General features: G+C 37.3%; 1 protein-coding gene across 1 annotated transcript in view; it reads left to right on the top strand.

Annotated features, from left to right (window-relative positions):
- Positions 1–17,363, top strand: part of LOC125225779 (delta and Notch-like epidermal growth factor-related receptor) — a 72,573-nt gene that overhangs the window by 45,050 nt on the left and 10,160 nt on the right. Inside the window, exon 7 of the mRNA XM_048129630.1 lies at positions 1,441–1,695. Within this exon, the coding sequence (XP_047985587.1) occupies positions 1,441–1,695 (255 nt within the window). The remainder of the gene's footprint in view (positions 1–1,440; positions 1,696–17,363) is intronic.

Consider the following 17,363-nt stretch of genomic DNA (forward strand, 5'->3'; position numbering starts at 1 on the left):
GTACGTATAAGTTATATCTCGGTATAAGTATAGTATCAATTTGCATCGATTAGCTCTGAATACTAATTTTACGGATGCATATTAAGTAATCTTGGTTAAATCCATGAAAAATGGTATTCGGACTTGTATTCTGTTATACGTTGACACAGTTGTAATTATGTTAAGTCTTAAGATTAGAATATTTATATCGTATCGTAAATTTACATTTCACGGTTGTAATATTAGCATATTAATTATAGTTAGTTTTGTTACAATCTTTACTTAATTTATATGCATTTTAGTGATAACTGCAGCCGTCTGCAATAGTTGATTAAATGTACAACGAAGGCCGCTAAAACAACACATACGATCTTATTTGTGGAGTCATAAGAGCGTTGTTACATAATATTCGCAGTCTTTGAAGAGTATCATATTATTGCTGACTGTACTTGTTCGATGCCTATCGGTTCTCATTGGAACTATTATCTACGATTGATGCGGAGGATTGATGTCGATTTAGCGCGCCATTACACACAACTGTGTCACGCTGGACGGACTTCCAATGCTTGCTAAACCATTAATCCTAAAAGATATCGACAGGCTAACGTTCCAATATTATCGCCACAATTTATAGCGCTAGACTGTATTCATAAATATAGTAGGTATATCGTAATGATTTATTATTGTATCCAATAAAATATAACGATCAAAAACGGCGACTACCGTTATTCTGTGTGAGCCATTAAATACTCATATAATTTCACCTAAGGAAATAAAGCTTCAATGTGTGATATCCAATGCTCGGAATTTACGCAGCCAAATAAAGACTGTCGCAATCTGTCTAGAGATAGACACCATTTTTATCGATATCGAAAATTACTACTTTATGTAATGAATTAAACCAAAGTAATTTAAATTTACATTATTGTGTAGTCAACAACCTGATAATTTACAAAAATGATAATAAATTTGACTTCCTTGTAAACTAATGAGGCTTAACATTCATTTAGTATACATATTTATGTACTTATGTGGTTTTATATTTAAAGTGATGCTGTCTACTTCCAGGTTGTGTAGGTACAAATGAATGATATTATACTCCTATTATAATCACAAAGAAAACTTATTTTAATTCTGGGGGCGATTTTTGAGTCTCACGGCGTTCGAATTCAGAAAATTATTACTGAAAATACCGGTTTTCATCAGTTGACAGTGAGACTCAAAAATCGGCCCTCTGAAACCATAATTGTAGTTATTCTTATACTACCCATCGATGTCTATAAAAATGTTTCTAACTCAAGATTGCGACAGCCTTTTATTTTCGACGAATATCCGGACACTAGTGATCTCAAAGGTGAGATGAAGGGAAGGTAAATTACGGAAAGCATTCACAAACATTGAAGCCTTTTAGCCCGGGGAATGTTTTATGCATTAGCTCTAAACGTTTCCCTTTTTACGTAGGTTTTACGGGTAGAAAGTGCGAAAAGGATCCGTGCTACTCGGAGCCTTGCTTGAACGGAGGGTCGTGCATGAGCCTGGCGATGAACGGGTCGACGACGTTCCACTGCGCGTGCGCGGACGGGTGGACGGGCGCGCACTGCGAGCTGCCCACGGTGGGCGGCGCCTGCGCCGACAAGCCCTGCGTCAACGGCATTTGCATAGAGCAGACAGACATCGACGCTGATGGCCACGAGTACCGTTGTTTCTGCTTGCCAGGTAATTTACTTAACACCTCAAAGAAAGCTTTCGCTCAAAGAATCTATCAGTGGCATCTGCTTCCATAGAGTTAATACACGTTGTAACTAAACCTCCGCTCACCTTACTTATCTACTTACTTACTTGACTAACCAACATTATAGCTAACCCCCCTTTAAATATACCCCTTAAATTTGGCCTTGTGATCGTCTAGGGTGAATAAGTAGAACCCTTCGACGTGAACCGCGATAACCTAGATCCTTTAATGAGTATCAGCTGTATTTTTGACTAATATTTAAAATTTTATTTATTTATATTTTAAAGAAGAATAAAGGTTATTGTAGCATAATAATATAGTGTTATAGAAGAGTATTTTATCAGATTTAGGCCTAGAAAGTTATATGTGAGAAAATTAATAACGTGATGAAGAAATTTTAGAATAAAAGTTAGTGAGTGAAACATACATGAAATAAATATTAAAAAATATTTTGGTAATCATCCGCTACGCCTTATTAGTGGTCCCGGCTTGGGCAAGGGCTTGCGATACGGTATGGGACCCCTGACCTGATCAAACCACTTTATCAGGATCCTAAGCAAGTAAGCCTGAAGGGCTATCTATCTACGAACTAACCCCCTTTTTGTTTTGTTTCTTTTTTCCTAGCTAAACCCCCCTTTTCCCCAATACTGCTAATAGACCATAACTTCTCGATCTTTCTAATGTTTTATCGAAACACCGAGCAGTCGCTAACTTTTATGAGAACTAAGTAAGTCTACTAACTCTTCTAAGCTTTTGACTTTCCATCAGTGGACGACGCTCGCATGCCACTGGGCCCTATAACAAACCTATGCTTTTTATTCCAAAGAATAGTTTGTTTCCCTAACCAACTTGATAGAATTTACCTTGAAAAACCAGTTAGCAACACTAAGTGTCCCGCAGCCACACCGAAAAATCAGAAATTGCTACCACAATTATTAATTTCACTCAAATAAATTAAGTAATAAGAGTTTTTATAAATTACCAGTTTTACCACATATTTTAAGATAGTAAACACCACATTTAAAGTCCATTAAAACCATAATAGTAGTAGTTAAATTATTTCTCCACAATACACGTTGACCGATTATATTCCAAGACCAATCATAAAAGAACTCTACTTTCATAGAAATAGTGTGTGACTCTACCCTAATCCTATCGTTTTCCCTACTCTAGCATATCTGAAACAAAGACCGTCACTTACCATAGATCTAATGTTCAAAATATGCACAAGTGTATCCCTACCATAAGCTGTACAGTTCAGCCAGCGAAGCTGAGATAGGCAACCTATAGGCTTGAGTTCTGATCCCCCCCTCTGCTTTTGCCCGCGGGCTAGGGTAGCAGAGAGTAGATCGCCCTATCCGTGTATATATCCAGTATTCTAGGACACACCAGTACCAGCCACATGGGAGACCCAGCTGCGATCAGACTTTACTTAGATATGGATCGATCACAACCGAAATCTCCAGCGACCAACGCCAGCATGAACCAGAACACCGAGTAAATAAATATATATATATATAGGACCCCAGCCTCAAATACTGCCGACTTCAGTGAGCAAGGATTACTCCTAATGTCTTTCGTCAATCGTGAAAGTCCTCACTTCCATCTAACAGTTGGACTCTTTGAGACCGGTGAGAAAATACGCTTTTGTAAGTAAATAAAAGCGCCCAAGCCCTCCACTTGGAACAAAAGACCCCTAAACGCTCCTTGTTTGACACCGTAAGGGAAGAAGCGCCTAGCCGGACAACAGTCTGTCACAAACAATGATCTGGCTTATAATTTTCACAAAATAACCCCATAGAAAATTACTAAGTTTAATTTTACTGACCAACTAAACAACCGAGTGAAGTTTCCTTTACGTGCTATAATCTAAGCTTAGTTTTGCAAGAATTACTCCCTACAAAACCAAACACAGACGTATCTCCAAACACCAGCCATACATCGACCCAGTCTTTGTATTGCTTAACGGCACTCATGAAACAAAGCACAGAAAACTTCACTACACTTTAATTAAAACGTAAAACTACACTATAAATAGAACACTAAAATAAACCCACAACTGACGGTAAAGCAATTCCACCACACGTCCAAGTTTAACTGTACGACGATATTATCCCCGCACAATCAAACAGAGACACAATTTCAAAGTTTACAATCACTTAGAATAATTTCCAAGTAAAAACAAACAAAGAAACAATAGCAGAACAACTTCACTCACCAGTATAACACACGAAAGCCAGAGACACTGTTAGTCTTGTAGATATTTTAAGAATGACGCGCGTCGGCTCGCTTCGACCCTTTTATAGCCTCTATCTCCGACTTAAATCCGACATCCGACATCCGACATATCTCCGACCTAAATCCGACCTATCTCCGACATCCGACATATCTCCGACCTAAATCCGACCTATCTCCGACATCCGACATATCTCCGACCTAAATCCGACCTATCTCCGACATCCGACATATCTCCGACCTATCTCCGACATCCGACATATCTCCGACCTAAATCCGACCTATCTCCGACATCCGACCTATCTCCGACCTATCTCCGACGTATCTCCGACATCCGACATATCTCCGACCTATCTCCGACCTATCTCCGACATCCGACATATCTCCGACCTATCTCCGACCTATCTCCGACATCCGACCTATCTCCGACCTATCTCCGACGTATCTCCGACATCCGACCTATCTCCGACTTATCTCCGACCTATCTCCGACATCCGACCTATCTCCGACCTATCTCCGACGTATCTCCGACATCCGACCTATCTCCGACTTATCTCCGACTAGGCGGCTATTAAATCGCGCACATAAGAAAAAGATCATAAATGCTTTGTTTACTAAGTCATACGCCCTACGTAATAAAGTTCACGATCATCACGCGGACGTTCGCTTATCAACACGTGCAGATTGCAGCTGTTTTAGAGAGAGACAGAGCTATTGGTATTGATACCTATGTAGTCCAATAGTGGAGTGTTCCGTAAATATTTTTACGTAAATATTATTTTGTGAAAGACTGTTTAAATCAATTTAGTAAGTGACTTCGCAATGAAATATCACATTTGTTATTAATTGTTACATTGAATGATATATTCAGGAAGTATAATAATCAATATTAGTCATTATTTCCTCTCTGACTTGTAATTGGAACCAAGACATAATATCGGAACGCTATGCAGTTGACAACTGTCAATGTCAGTATTTCGTCCATGTGAACGTAGTTTGTTGATAAATACGTTTTTCCAACCTGTTTTACATTAAATAATAGTGAATTCTATCAGTGATGACGTAACTAAACATGTGATTAACCATCAAAGATATTATTTGTTAAAATATTCAATGAAATCCCGAAGGAAATATGCACCAAAAAGTTGGTCAAGGAAAAGTTGTTTCGCCGTAAGTTTTATATGTAATAACGAGTCCATTTCCTCGTCATAGACGCTTGTTCTGTTACAACTCGCCCCCAGATTGGATTTCTTTTATAAAATACAAAGTGGTTTGTAAAAAAATCCAATCTCACTTAGCAAAAGAAGCAATAAAATTGAATAAAAGAAAAATATCTCTAGATCAGTCGGAAATATCCCCCCATTTCTAATCGTGTGGTGTGTATTCCAATACTATGCAACTGCTAGCGACTCAGTTTTGAAATTAGCTCATCAGAATTTCGACAATGAACCATGATAACCCCTTTCTCAGAGTCCACGCATCGCCAGGGATATCAGGTTGTGAATCTGATAGGTCCTATTAACCCGTTCTTACTAGCTCGTTCCCCGGTCGCGGCGAATATTCATTCCATCCACACTGTTGGACCGGAATAATTACCGTAGTAATTTCAACGAGTTCACAATAACTTCCCACGCAAATACGAAGAAACCTTTTGAGCTCTCATTATAAGTCCAGAGCCTTCAATCTCCATTGTCGGAACTCAAACCAATTTCTCTACCTAATCACTCCAGCCACATGTTTTGGCGCATGTCTCATACTTGAATAAAATATACCGACTTAAAGTTTGCTGGGGTGTTTTTTTTTTTATAAAACAAACCTTAAATGACATAAGCATGTACCTCAACTCGGTACCATATCATGATCAAATGAAGAAATGATTTGATAATACTAAACTTCACATATTTGAACACATAACAAGAAACCAAATATTGAAAAGAGCCTCGTTCTCACTAGACGATATCGGCCCTTAAATATGTCGATTGTCAAATACATCCCATTCAAGATGAGGTGTGTGGTTTTCGTATGGGTCTTATTACCTTGTGTAGTAGTAGTCACAAAAAACTACCCTTGAAATGGGTCGAATCCATTGGATTTTAACCTAACCAATAAGAATTTTATGATTAATGTGTTCCCAAAATTCCCCCCCTTGTTTGTTCCCGCAAATTCCGACCAAACTAGTTTTGACTACTTTCCAGCGCTGTCTGTCTGTATCAATCCACTCATTCCATAAAAAAAAACATTCGAGACAACCTTCATATCTTACATCCATCATACCCAGCCATTCAATCTATCAAAACATTCATACATCTATAAGCATTCATCACCTCTAAATTATACACATACACTCGTTCATTCCTCCTCATTTACGCTTTCACTCGATTGTTTACAGAAAGTCAACGCTTTTAAAAGTAATCAAAATAAATAATAAAAATAGAAATAGAAACTAGATAATAATTTTAAAAGTTTACCTATCCCATTTTACCCCACACTACCCTGACTCGAAGGCAAAATAATTTACAAAGTATACTATTTAAAGTATTTGATTTTATAAAGTACTTACTAACCGCAAACCATTGGACAACATGTCACACCTTATCATAATCTCATCTGCTACAAAATTGTATGACGATCAAGCATACCAACTTAAGAACAATGACAGTTTGAGTATTGTCGCCAATAGAACACCTTTTGGCGGAGATATATGTTATCTGTGGTTAAATTATTTTCTCTAATCTATCTCATGTTTACCGCTAAACCGCTTTGTCCGCGAAAAAATGACAGATCTATTTATGAATGGACCATTTTAGCGCTATACTGCCTACAACATGAATCTGTAATAACTTAAAACAAATGTTTTCCATTTAATATTTCAAATGTGGTCCGAAGAATAAACTTTCAGATCAATGTAAAATATGTTTGTGTCACTGAGTTTTAATTTTTATAACCTATAAATTCGTTAGAAAATCAGGCGAAAACGCGTTATTTTAATTCATTGCAATAAGTGTTAGGTGTACAGTAGATTTAGTAAAATCTAGCCTAGTGCAATGTGCAATGGACGTAAATAAACTGGATACTTAACTTTACAGCAAAGGTAAGCTTTTTGTTTTTACTCTTCAATCTGTCATGAAACACGAAACTCCTGAATACACCTCGTTTAAAGAGTAAACATCAAAAATATATTTTCAAATATTTTACTTGACCAAGGCTACCTAACTGTACTTGGAATTTATAAAATTTTTGCGGTTCCAAACAATGAAATGACTTAATTATTTTTCTGAGGCAAAGATAAAGATTGACGTTGGATTGGACACTTAAATAAAATTATGTAGACTGAAAATCTAGACTTAATATAAATATTGTTCTTGTTACAATGGGTTTAAACAATGTATGTATTAATTTTCAGTATATAAAATGGGCAATCAACACCGAACAACAGCTGTCGGTAAATTGCTAGCAGATTGGGAAATTTTTCCAGAGTGTCCTCTATGGACTGCTCTCTGTCTTAACGCTATCTCCAAGTAAGTACAAAATCATAGCCACTAAAAAGCTACTTTTAAACTTAATTAACCCTACTTAGTGAGTAAAACGACTCGGCAGGAAATCTTACATGACTTAGAAAAATGGGTATGGTAGGTCCTTTTTTTTTCTAACTGTGAGTGCAGTAGATAAATATAAACAATCTTAATGATACATATTTACATATAAGATTCCTTAAACATACATACACCCTATTTTAACAAATTTTTCAATATGTACAATTTCAGGTTTTACCCGAGAGGCCACGCTTCAGGTTGGACCGTCTTCCATATATCTACTGACTTCATATAAATGAAAGGTACTTATGTTTTATTATAATAACATGTTCTAATTATTAAATTTAAAAGTGAACAGCTCATGGCATCATTATCTAGAAAATTGAAGTGAAGCGTAAAGCAAAACGGCGAGGCATGAGCGACCGGATAAAAATCAAACTTAACTGACTCATCATCATTTTATTGGCTAAGCAAACTTATTACTAATTTATGTCCTAGCTCATGTAGATATGAACTGCTAGGCAGGGGTTCTCAAACTTTTTAATATATTTTTTTTTCTTTTGTAAATTTTGTTGTATGCGTTGTTTTTTCTGACACAATATTTCTCACGGGCGTGCCTTAGTTCCAAAATTAAGCGACGCACCCCCGTGAGTAGATAAATGAAATAATATTGAACCCTATTTGGCAGAACCTAACTCTAAAACAAAACACTTTTCTTACTCTATCTATAATATATAAACATTTCTAATGTCTGACTATTTCCTTTCAGTCTACTGAGGACTCACTGATCTACACTACCAGCTCATGCTCAACGTTTCTGAACCACAAAGTGATCAAACAATCCGGCTGCGCTCTTTCATATTAGGTGAGTTTACATACTGCATACTTTATGCTTTTCTGGACCTCAGTAAAATATGGTTTTATAATGATAATAGTGCTTATTATATAAGAGTATGCCTACTTAACAGGAATATTACAAATTCCAATCAATTTTCATGAAATTATTTGAGCAATTGTGACAATGATCAAGCAGTAGTGGAGTTAGGGTATGGCGAGGTACGACCTCCCAGATGCTGGTAATGCTAATATTTCGTAGGATATATTTGACATGGTTGTAATGAAGTGCAGTATGTTGGCATACTCCTGACTTGTGAAATATTGCGACAGTTTAGGATTCCGTATAAAAGCTGTGTTCACAATCTACTGAACATAATGATTGTATAGTTTTACACTTACTATTTTAGACTAGCCTACAGCTTATCACGTGAGATAACGAACTCATGTCATATGCACCTATTGAAAATCTTGTTCAAGTTATTCATACATACATACTTGTTTGTACTACAGCATAAATATATATACCTATAGAAAGTGGAAATTCACAAGGTACATTTAATTTATTCTGAAATTACTGACAGACATAGACTACGGTGACCGCTTACCGTCAAGCGATGACATATACTTGTTTACCACGGATGTAATATGAAAATATATGATGACTTATAAGCTAATGAACTAAATTAGTCCTGACATGATTAATACCTAAGAGACAAATCTTTTATTTTCACGGCTGCGCTACAGTGAGAATATTTGATACCAATACTATGCCAAATTATTGTATGATGTATGAAATCCTGTGAGCCAATTTGTAGATTATAGAGTTACAACTGAAACGCAAACAAACCATCCATCGAAGGATGTACTTGTCATAGTACCACATGCGTGTAGCTATTCAGCATTCATAGAAAAATGGCGGAATGCCACCTACAATTTTGTACTTCAGCGCGACAATAAATAATCGCGCCCCCATAACCATTAGACTAGAGCCTATCTTCTTGTATTACTAGGTCTTAAATCTAGGGCTTAGGTATCCTGGATTATTATTATTATTATTAGGAGCCTGTTATGTCCCACTGCTGGGCAAAGGCCTCCCCCCTCTTTTTCCAATCTTCCCGATCTCGGGCAGTTTCGGGCCAGTTGTTAAGGAAGCAATCCAAGTCGTCCCGCCATCGCCGGCGGGGTCTGCCGGATCCTCGCGTTAGGCCGGGTTGCCACTCTGTGGCAATCTTAGCCCACAGCTCACTCGGCATGCGGCAGACGTGTCCAGCCCAGTCCCACTTTAGCTTGGCCGCTTTCCGAGCCACATCGACAATTTTTGTCTTGGAGCGCAGCGCAGTGTTCCGGATACGATCCATTAATTTTACCTGGATTATTTTAGGAAAATCATCTTACATCTAGACTAGTAGTTATCCTGCCTATGAATGAAATTCTGTATAACACACGCCTGCCAGGAACATACATGTCAGAGTGTTCATGGACTATATAAGACAGCATCGAAGCTATCCGATCTCCAATGTAAAGCGCAAATGTGATGTAAAGCTTTCAAAATAGCCCTGAAGATGGCAGAGCCTGCTAAGAAAATGTACAAGGCCTATAAAGAACTATTTGTTTTAACATGAAATTCTATTGCTATTGTACATAGTATATATACTTTATGTTTTAATTTCGGTCACTAGGTGGCAAACTCTTCTAAAGTATTACAGTTCCGCGCCTTCTATTATTTTAGATACATGGGTATTTTTATATATAAGTACCTAGTATTTCCAGTACCTGCTCCGCCTATACAACAGCTATAAAAACATACATTAAAACACAGAGTAAATAATAGTACTACGCACAGGCGCAAGGGAACGTCAAGATGCGCCAATGCCAACAATTGCTACGTAGCAATGCAACCCGAATTGCCTAATCTGGACGATATTTAGTTCAACCACTACGATTATGAGCTAATTTCCTAGAAATAGATTTTGTCTAAGTTTACTACGCTACTTTAATTTTTTTTTTCAGATACCAGAGGAAGACGAAAATATAATTGATTCTCTATTGATGCACGACTTCGCCCGGAACGCGGCAAGAATTAACAATGGAAGAAAATACTACTGACGTGTTTATTAACAATAAAGTTATTTTTGTTTTTATGAAATAGCGATTGAATAAAAATATTAGGTATATGAGTTTTATTTAGAGATGAAATAAGTCAGAAATACAGCACACCCACTCGTCTTCACAGCAACAAATGTAGCCTGGCAAGGCTATAAAATAAGGTTATTCAAATTCTGGTTGCTCGGCACCAAAAGTAACCTTGCAACGGCTACTTCCTATTATTTATTTGTAAACCTTGGTATCCAAGATGTGTTCTACAGAGCACATCTTAGATCCCTTGGTCACGGAACCAAATGTAACTAAACCTCCGCTCACCTTACTTATCTACTTACTTACTTGACTAACCAACATTATAGCTAACCCCCCTTTAAATATACCCCTTAAATTTGGCCTTGTGATCGTCTAGGGTGAATAAGTAGAACCCTTCGACGTGAACCGCGATAACCTAGATCCTTTAATGAGTATCAGCTGTATTTTTGACTAATATTTAAAATTTTATTTATTTATATTTTAAAGAAGAATAAAGGTTATTGTAGCATAATAATATAGTGTTATAGAAGAGTATTTTATCAGATTTAGGCCTAGAAAGTTATATGTGAGAAAATTAATAACGTGATGAAGAAATTTTAGAATAAAAGTTAGTGAGTGAAACATACATGAAATAAATATTAAAAAATATTTTGGTAATCATCCGCTACGCCTTATTAGTGGTCCCGGCTTGGGCAAGGGCTTGCGATACGGTATGGGACCCCTGACCTGATCAAACCACTTTATCAGGATCCTAAGCAAGTAAGCCTGAAGGGCTATCTATCTACGAACTAACCCCCTTTTTGTTTTGTTTCTTTTTTCCTAGCTAAACCCCCCTTTTCCCCAATACTGCTAATAGACCATAACTTCTCGATCTTTCTAATGTTTTATCGAAACACCGAGCAGTCGCTAACTTTTATGAGAACTAAGTAAGTCTACTAACTCTTCTAAGCTTTTGACTTTCCATCAGTGGACGACGCTCGCATGCCACTGGGCCCTATAACAAACCTATGCTTTTTATTCCAAAGAATAGTTTGTTTCCCTAACCAACTTGATAGAATTTACCTTGAAAAACCAGTTAGCAACACTAAGTGTCCCGCAGCCACACCGAAAAATCAGAAATTGCTACCACAATTATTAATTTCACTCAAATAAATTAAGTAATAAGAGTTTTTATAAATTACCAGTTTTACCACATATTTTAAGATAGTAAACACCACATTTAAAGTCCATTAAAACCATAATAGTAGTAGTTAAATTATTTCTCCACAATACACGTTGACCGATTATATTCCAAGACCAATCATAAAAGAACTCTACTTTCATAGAAATAGTGTGTGACTCTACCCTAATCCTATCGTTTTCCCTACTCTAGCATATCTGAAACAAAGACCGTCACTTACCATAGATCTAATGTTCAAAATATGCACAAGTGTATCCCTACCATAAGCTGTACAGTTCAGCCAGCGAAGCTGAGATAGGCAACCTATAGGCTTGAGTTCTGATCCCCCCCTCTGCTTTTGCCCGCGGGCTAGGGTAGCAGAGAGTAGATCGCCCTATCCGTGTATATATCCAGTATTCTAGGACACACCAGTACCAGCCACATGGGAGACCCAGCTGCGATCAGACTTTACTTAGATATGGATCGATCACAACCGAAATCTCCAGCGACCAACGCCAGCATGAACCAGAACACCGAGTAAATAAATATATATATATATAGGACCCCAGCCTCAAATACTGCCGACTTCAGTGAGCAAGGATTACTCCTAATGTCTTTCGTCAATCGTGAAAGTCCTCACTTCCATCTAACAGTTGGACTCTTTGAGACCGGTGAGAAAATACGCTTTTGTAAGTAAATAAAAGCGCCCAAGCCCTCCACTTGGAACAAAAGACCCCTAAACGCTCCTTGTTTGACACCGTAAGGGAAGAAGCGCCTAGCCGGACAACAGTCTGTCACAAACAATGATCTGGCTTATAATTTTCACAAAATAACCCCATAGAAAATTACTAAGTTTAATTTTACTGACCAACTAAACAACCGAGTGAAGTTTCCTTTACGTGCTATAATCTAAGCTTAGTTTTGCAAGAATTACTCCCTACAAAACCAAACACAGACGTATCTCCAAACACCAGCCATACATCGACCCAGTCTTTGTATTGCTTAACGGCACTCATGAAACAAAGCACAGAAAACTTCACTACACTTTAATTAAAACGTAAAACTACACTATAAATAGAACACTAAAATAAACCCACAACTGACGGTAAAGCAATTCCACCACACGTCCAAGTTTAACTGTACGACGATATTATCCCCGCACAATCAAACAGAGACACAATTTCAAAGTTTACAATCACTTAGAATAATTTCCAAGTAAAAACAAACAAAGAAACAATAGCAGAACAACTTCACTCACCAGTATAACACACGAAAGCCAGAGACACTGTTAGTCTTGTAGATATTTTAAGAATGACGCGCGTCGGCTCGCTTCGACCCTTTTATAGCCTCTATCTCCGACTTAAATCCGACATCCGACATCCGACATATCTCCGACCTAAATCCGACCTATCTCCGACATCCGACATATCTCCGACCTAAATCCGACCTATCTCCGACATCCGACATATCTCCGACCTAAATCCGACCTATCTCCGACATCCGACATATCTCCGACCTATCTCCGACATCCGACATATCTCCGACCTAAATCCGACCTATCTCCGACATCCGACCTATCTCCGACCTATCTCCGACGTATCTCCGACATCCGACATATCTCCGACCTATCTCCGACCTATCTCCGACATCCGACATATCTCCGACCTATCTCCGACCTATCTCCGACATCCGACCTATCTCCGACCTATCTCCGACGTATCTCCGACATCCGACCTATCTCCGACTTATCTCCGACCTATCTCCGACATCCGACCTATCTCCGACCTATCTCCGACGTATCTCCGACATCCGACCTATCTCCGACTTATCTCCGACTAGGCGGCTATTAAATCGCGCACATAAGAAAAAGATCATAAATGCTTTGTTTACTAAGTCATACGCCCTACGTAATAAAGTTCACGATCATCACGCGGACGTTCGCTTATCAACACGTGCAGATTGCAGCTGTTTTAGAGAGAGACAGAGCTATTGGTATTGATACCTATGTAGTCCAATAGTGGAGTGTTCCGTAAATATTTTTACGTAAATATTATTTTGTGAAAGACTGTTTAAATCAATTTAGTAAGTGACTTCGCAATGAAATATCACATTTGTTATTAATTGTTACATTGAATGATATATTCAGGAAGTATAATAATCAATATTAGTCATTATTTCCTCTCTGACTTGTAATTGGAACCAAGACATAATATCGGAACGCTATGCAGTTGACAACTGTCAATGTCAGTATTTCGTCCATGTGAACGTAGTTTGTTGATAAATACGTTTTTCCAACCTGTTTTACATTAAATAATAGTGAATTCTATCAGTGATGACGTAACTAAACATGTGATTAACCATCAAAGATATTATTTGTTAAAATATTCAATGAAATCCCGAAGGAAATATGCACCAAAAAGTTGGTCAAGGAAAAGTTGTTTCGCCGTAAGTTTTATATGTAATAACGAGTCCATTTCCTCGTCATAGACGCTTGTTCTGTTACAACGTATCGATGCTGAGAGGCACTTTTCATTTCATATTTATCCAAATCTTTTTGTATCTTTTGTCCAGTTGCTTCGTAAAAGCAGACTACAAAATAGACAAAAATAAATTATCATCGGTCATACAGAGCATTCAAATACACCTGTCGTTGTCGCCGTTCTCTTGTGTGCTGAACCGTAATGATTGTATGCTTTTATTTATGAAACGTACGAGATCAATTGATCATAACTCTAATGGAAATGAAAATTGATGACGGTGACAAAAACGTGATCAAATATAGGAAGTACAAAATGTATATATGTAGGTACTTGTACGTTGGTCTGACCATAATTAATAAACTATTTACTATTTAGGTATGTACTAAGAATGAGGTTAAAAACTTAACTAGGTAAAACAAGTTTTGTATTAATTATAGTTATGTACAATTAAACAAAAGTTTGTAATCCTTTTAAAATTGGCATCATGGCAAAGGCAATGGCAACCTGTCACTGTAATATCACAATTTAGTTTTCTTCTGAATTGCCAAGGCCCAAGTGTGACATTTAAATTTGAATAGTTTCACGTGCTCTGCCTACCCCGTTTCGAAATACAGGCGTGAGTTTATGTATGTATCTATTAGTTGAGTATAAACAACAGGTAGGTACAGAAATAATAACGTTGTATGCGTAGGTACAGTGTGTATCATCAAAATATCCACATAAATGCAAAAAACGAAACCTACCTACGTAGGTGTTTTATCAGATTTTAACAACATTGATTTATGATGCATACACCTTTACCCCGCCTAAGAATTTACATGCTTTATTATCGCGAACCGATCACACAATACGAATACGAGTATATACAATCTCTAATCTCTATTGAACTAACGACCTTATCTATCTTCACGCGCTTGTGTTTGTGTTTTGGGGTCGTTAATGTAATAAATCGTTTTAAAGTTAGTCGATTTAATAATGGTATATTGTAGCTATTCCTTTTATAAACACTATTATTACAGCGTGGCTGGTATAAAAGATATTTATATTGCTCTCTTATGTCTCTCGAATGTACATCTGACCGTTTTTGAAAATATCCTGGAAATTTCCTAACAAAAGTACAAAGTTTATAAATATACATACAAGCTAACGGTAAAATATTTAATTCTTTAAAAATTGGTTTACAGCTGTGCCCTATCCAGGTATTTGTTATCGCGCGTACACATTTTTTCTGTAACAAAAATACTCTCTCAACGTCCACAGAATTACCCCACAACATTAAGCCATAATTGAGAATTGAGGACACATGTCCATGGTAGGCTGTAATCGCTGCCTCTTTAGATACACATTGTCTAAGTTTTCTTAATGCGAAGATAAAACGATCTAACCTATTACACAAAAATTCGATGTGTCCCTTCCAATTTAAGCAAGGGTCTATATTTAAACCCAGAAATTTGACACTACTAGCTTCTTGTAAAGTGACATCTTCAATTCTAATATTAAGCTTTGGGGTCGGGCCTTTCCTGCGCTAAATTGTACAAAATCCGTTTTTTCTAAGTTTATTAGTAAATCGTTGTTATTTATCCAGCGACTTATATTCGTTAAAGCTTCATTGCTGTCATCTTCATATGTACACGGATTGTCTCCTCTAATAATGATAGTCGTGTCATCCGCAAACAGTATTGATTTGTGTTTTATGGCCATTGGAAGGTCATTTATAAATAGCAAAAATAACAAAGGGCCCAGATTACTGCCTTGTGGAACTCCTGAAACAACAAGACTATCAGATGATCTATAGACTACCTTAAAGATTTGATTGTTATATTCCTCAATTTTTGTTATTTCAGTACATTGTGTCCTGTGAGATAAATATGATTTAAGCCAATTATTCGTTTGACCTCTGATTCCATAAGAATCTAATTTATCCAGCAATTTAGAATGGTCAACAAGGTCAAACGCTTTGGTCATGTCAAGAAAAATTGACATGATCGGTATTTTGTTGTTCAGGGATTCAGTTATGTCTTTCACGAAGTTGAAACATGCTAATTCTGTGTTGTAACCTTCTCGAAAGCCATATTGGTTTGGGTGCAGGATATTGTACTTGGTTAAGAAGTTAACTAATCGAACACAAAAAGCCTTCTCAAATATTTTTGATAAGATCGGAACAATGGCGATCGGTCTATAATTTCCTGGGTTGCAGTGATCTCCTTTTTTAAAAAGCGGTATTATTTTAGCTGTTTTTAGCTCTTTTGGGAAACAGCTTTGACTAAAAGATAGATTTATTACATGTGCAAGCGGGCGGCTTAAGAACAATCCAATCAACTTAATCATTTCTGTTGAAATGTCATCAACTCCACATGACTTGGTGTTATTTAGTGACTTTATGAGTTTATACACTTCATCATCAGTTATTGGATTTAAAAACATTGTGTATTGATTATTTTTAATGTTATTTTTCTGAATCCCGCCATTTGTTTTGCGCGGGTTAATCGTGTTTGCGAACGTCGGGCGAGCGAAATTGTGGGAGTGATTTATTTGAAGATCAGTTGGAAGGTTGCCCGTTCCCGTGCGGTCTCGCTCGTCACTTGATGTGATGCCTCACCGCCTTGCCACGCTTGCAGGGGCGACCTCATTTATTTGTTTGTTTTAACTTTGTTGCAAACAAACCCTATTTTATGCCTTATTGCCGAGATTTTTTTTTGAGCGAAGGCATGAGAAAATTCGCGCACATTTGGTAGTCCTCCATGACTCAGTAGGATAGAGCTCCGAAAGGTTTCAGTCCTGCCGCGGAACTCAATTTTCCTAGAGTCTTTATAAAGTTCTACTTTTGTGATTTTTTCATATTTTTTAGAGTTCCGTAGTCAACTAGGAACCCTTATAGTTTCGCCATGTCTGTCTGTCCGTCCGTCCGCGGATAATCTCAGTAACCGTTAGCACTAGAACGATGAAATTCACGCCAACAAAGTGCAAAAATAAAAAATGGAATAAAATGTTTTATTAAGGTAGCCCCCCTACATGTAAAGTGGGGGCTGATATTTTTTTTCATTCCAACCCCAACGTGCGTCCCTCCCCCCCTCTAACACACACACACACACTTTTTTTTTCCTTTAGGAGCGATTATATCCGAAAATATTAATATTATCAAAAAACGATTTTAGTAAACCCTTATTCATTTTTAAATACCTATCCAACAACATATCACACGTTGGGGTTGAAATGAAAAAAAAAACAGTCCCCACTTTACATGTAGGGGGTACCCTATCAAAACAATTTTT

The sequence above is a fragment of the Leguminivora glycinivorella genome, chromosome 4 (genome assembly GCF_023078275.1).
Source record: "Leguminivora glycinivorella isolate SPB_JAAS2020 chromosome 4, LegGlyc_1.1, whole genome shotgun sequence".
NCBI classification, from domain to species: Eukaryota; Metazoa; Arthropoda; class Insecta; order Lepidoptera; family Tortricidae; genus Leguminivora; species Leguminivora glycinivorella.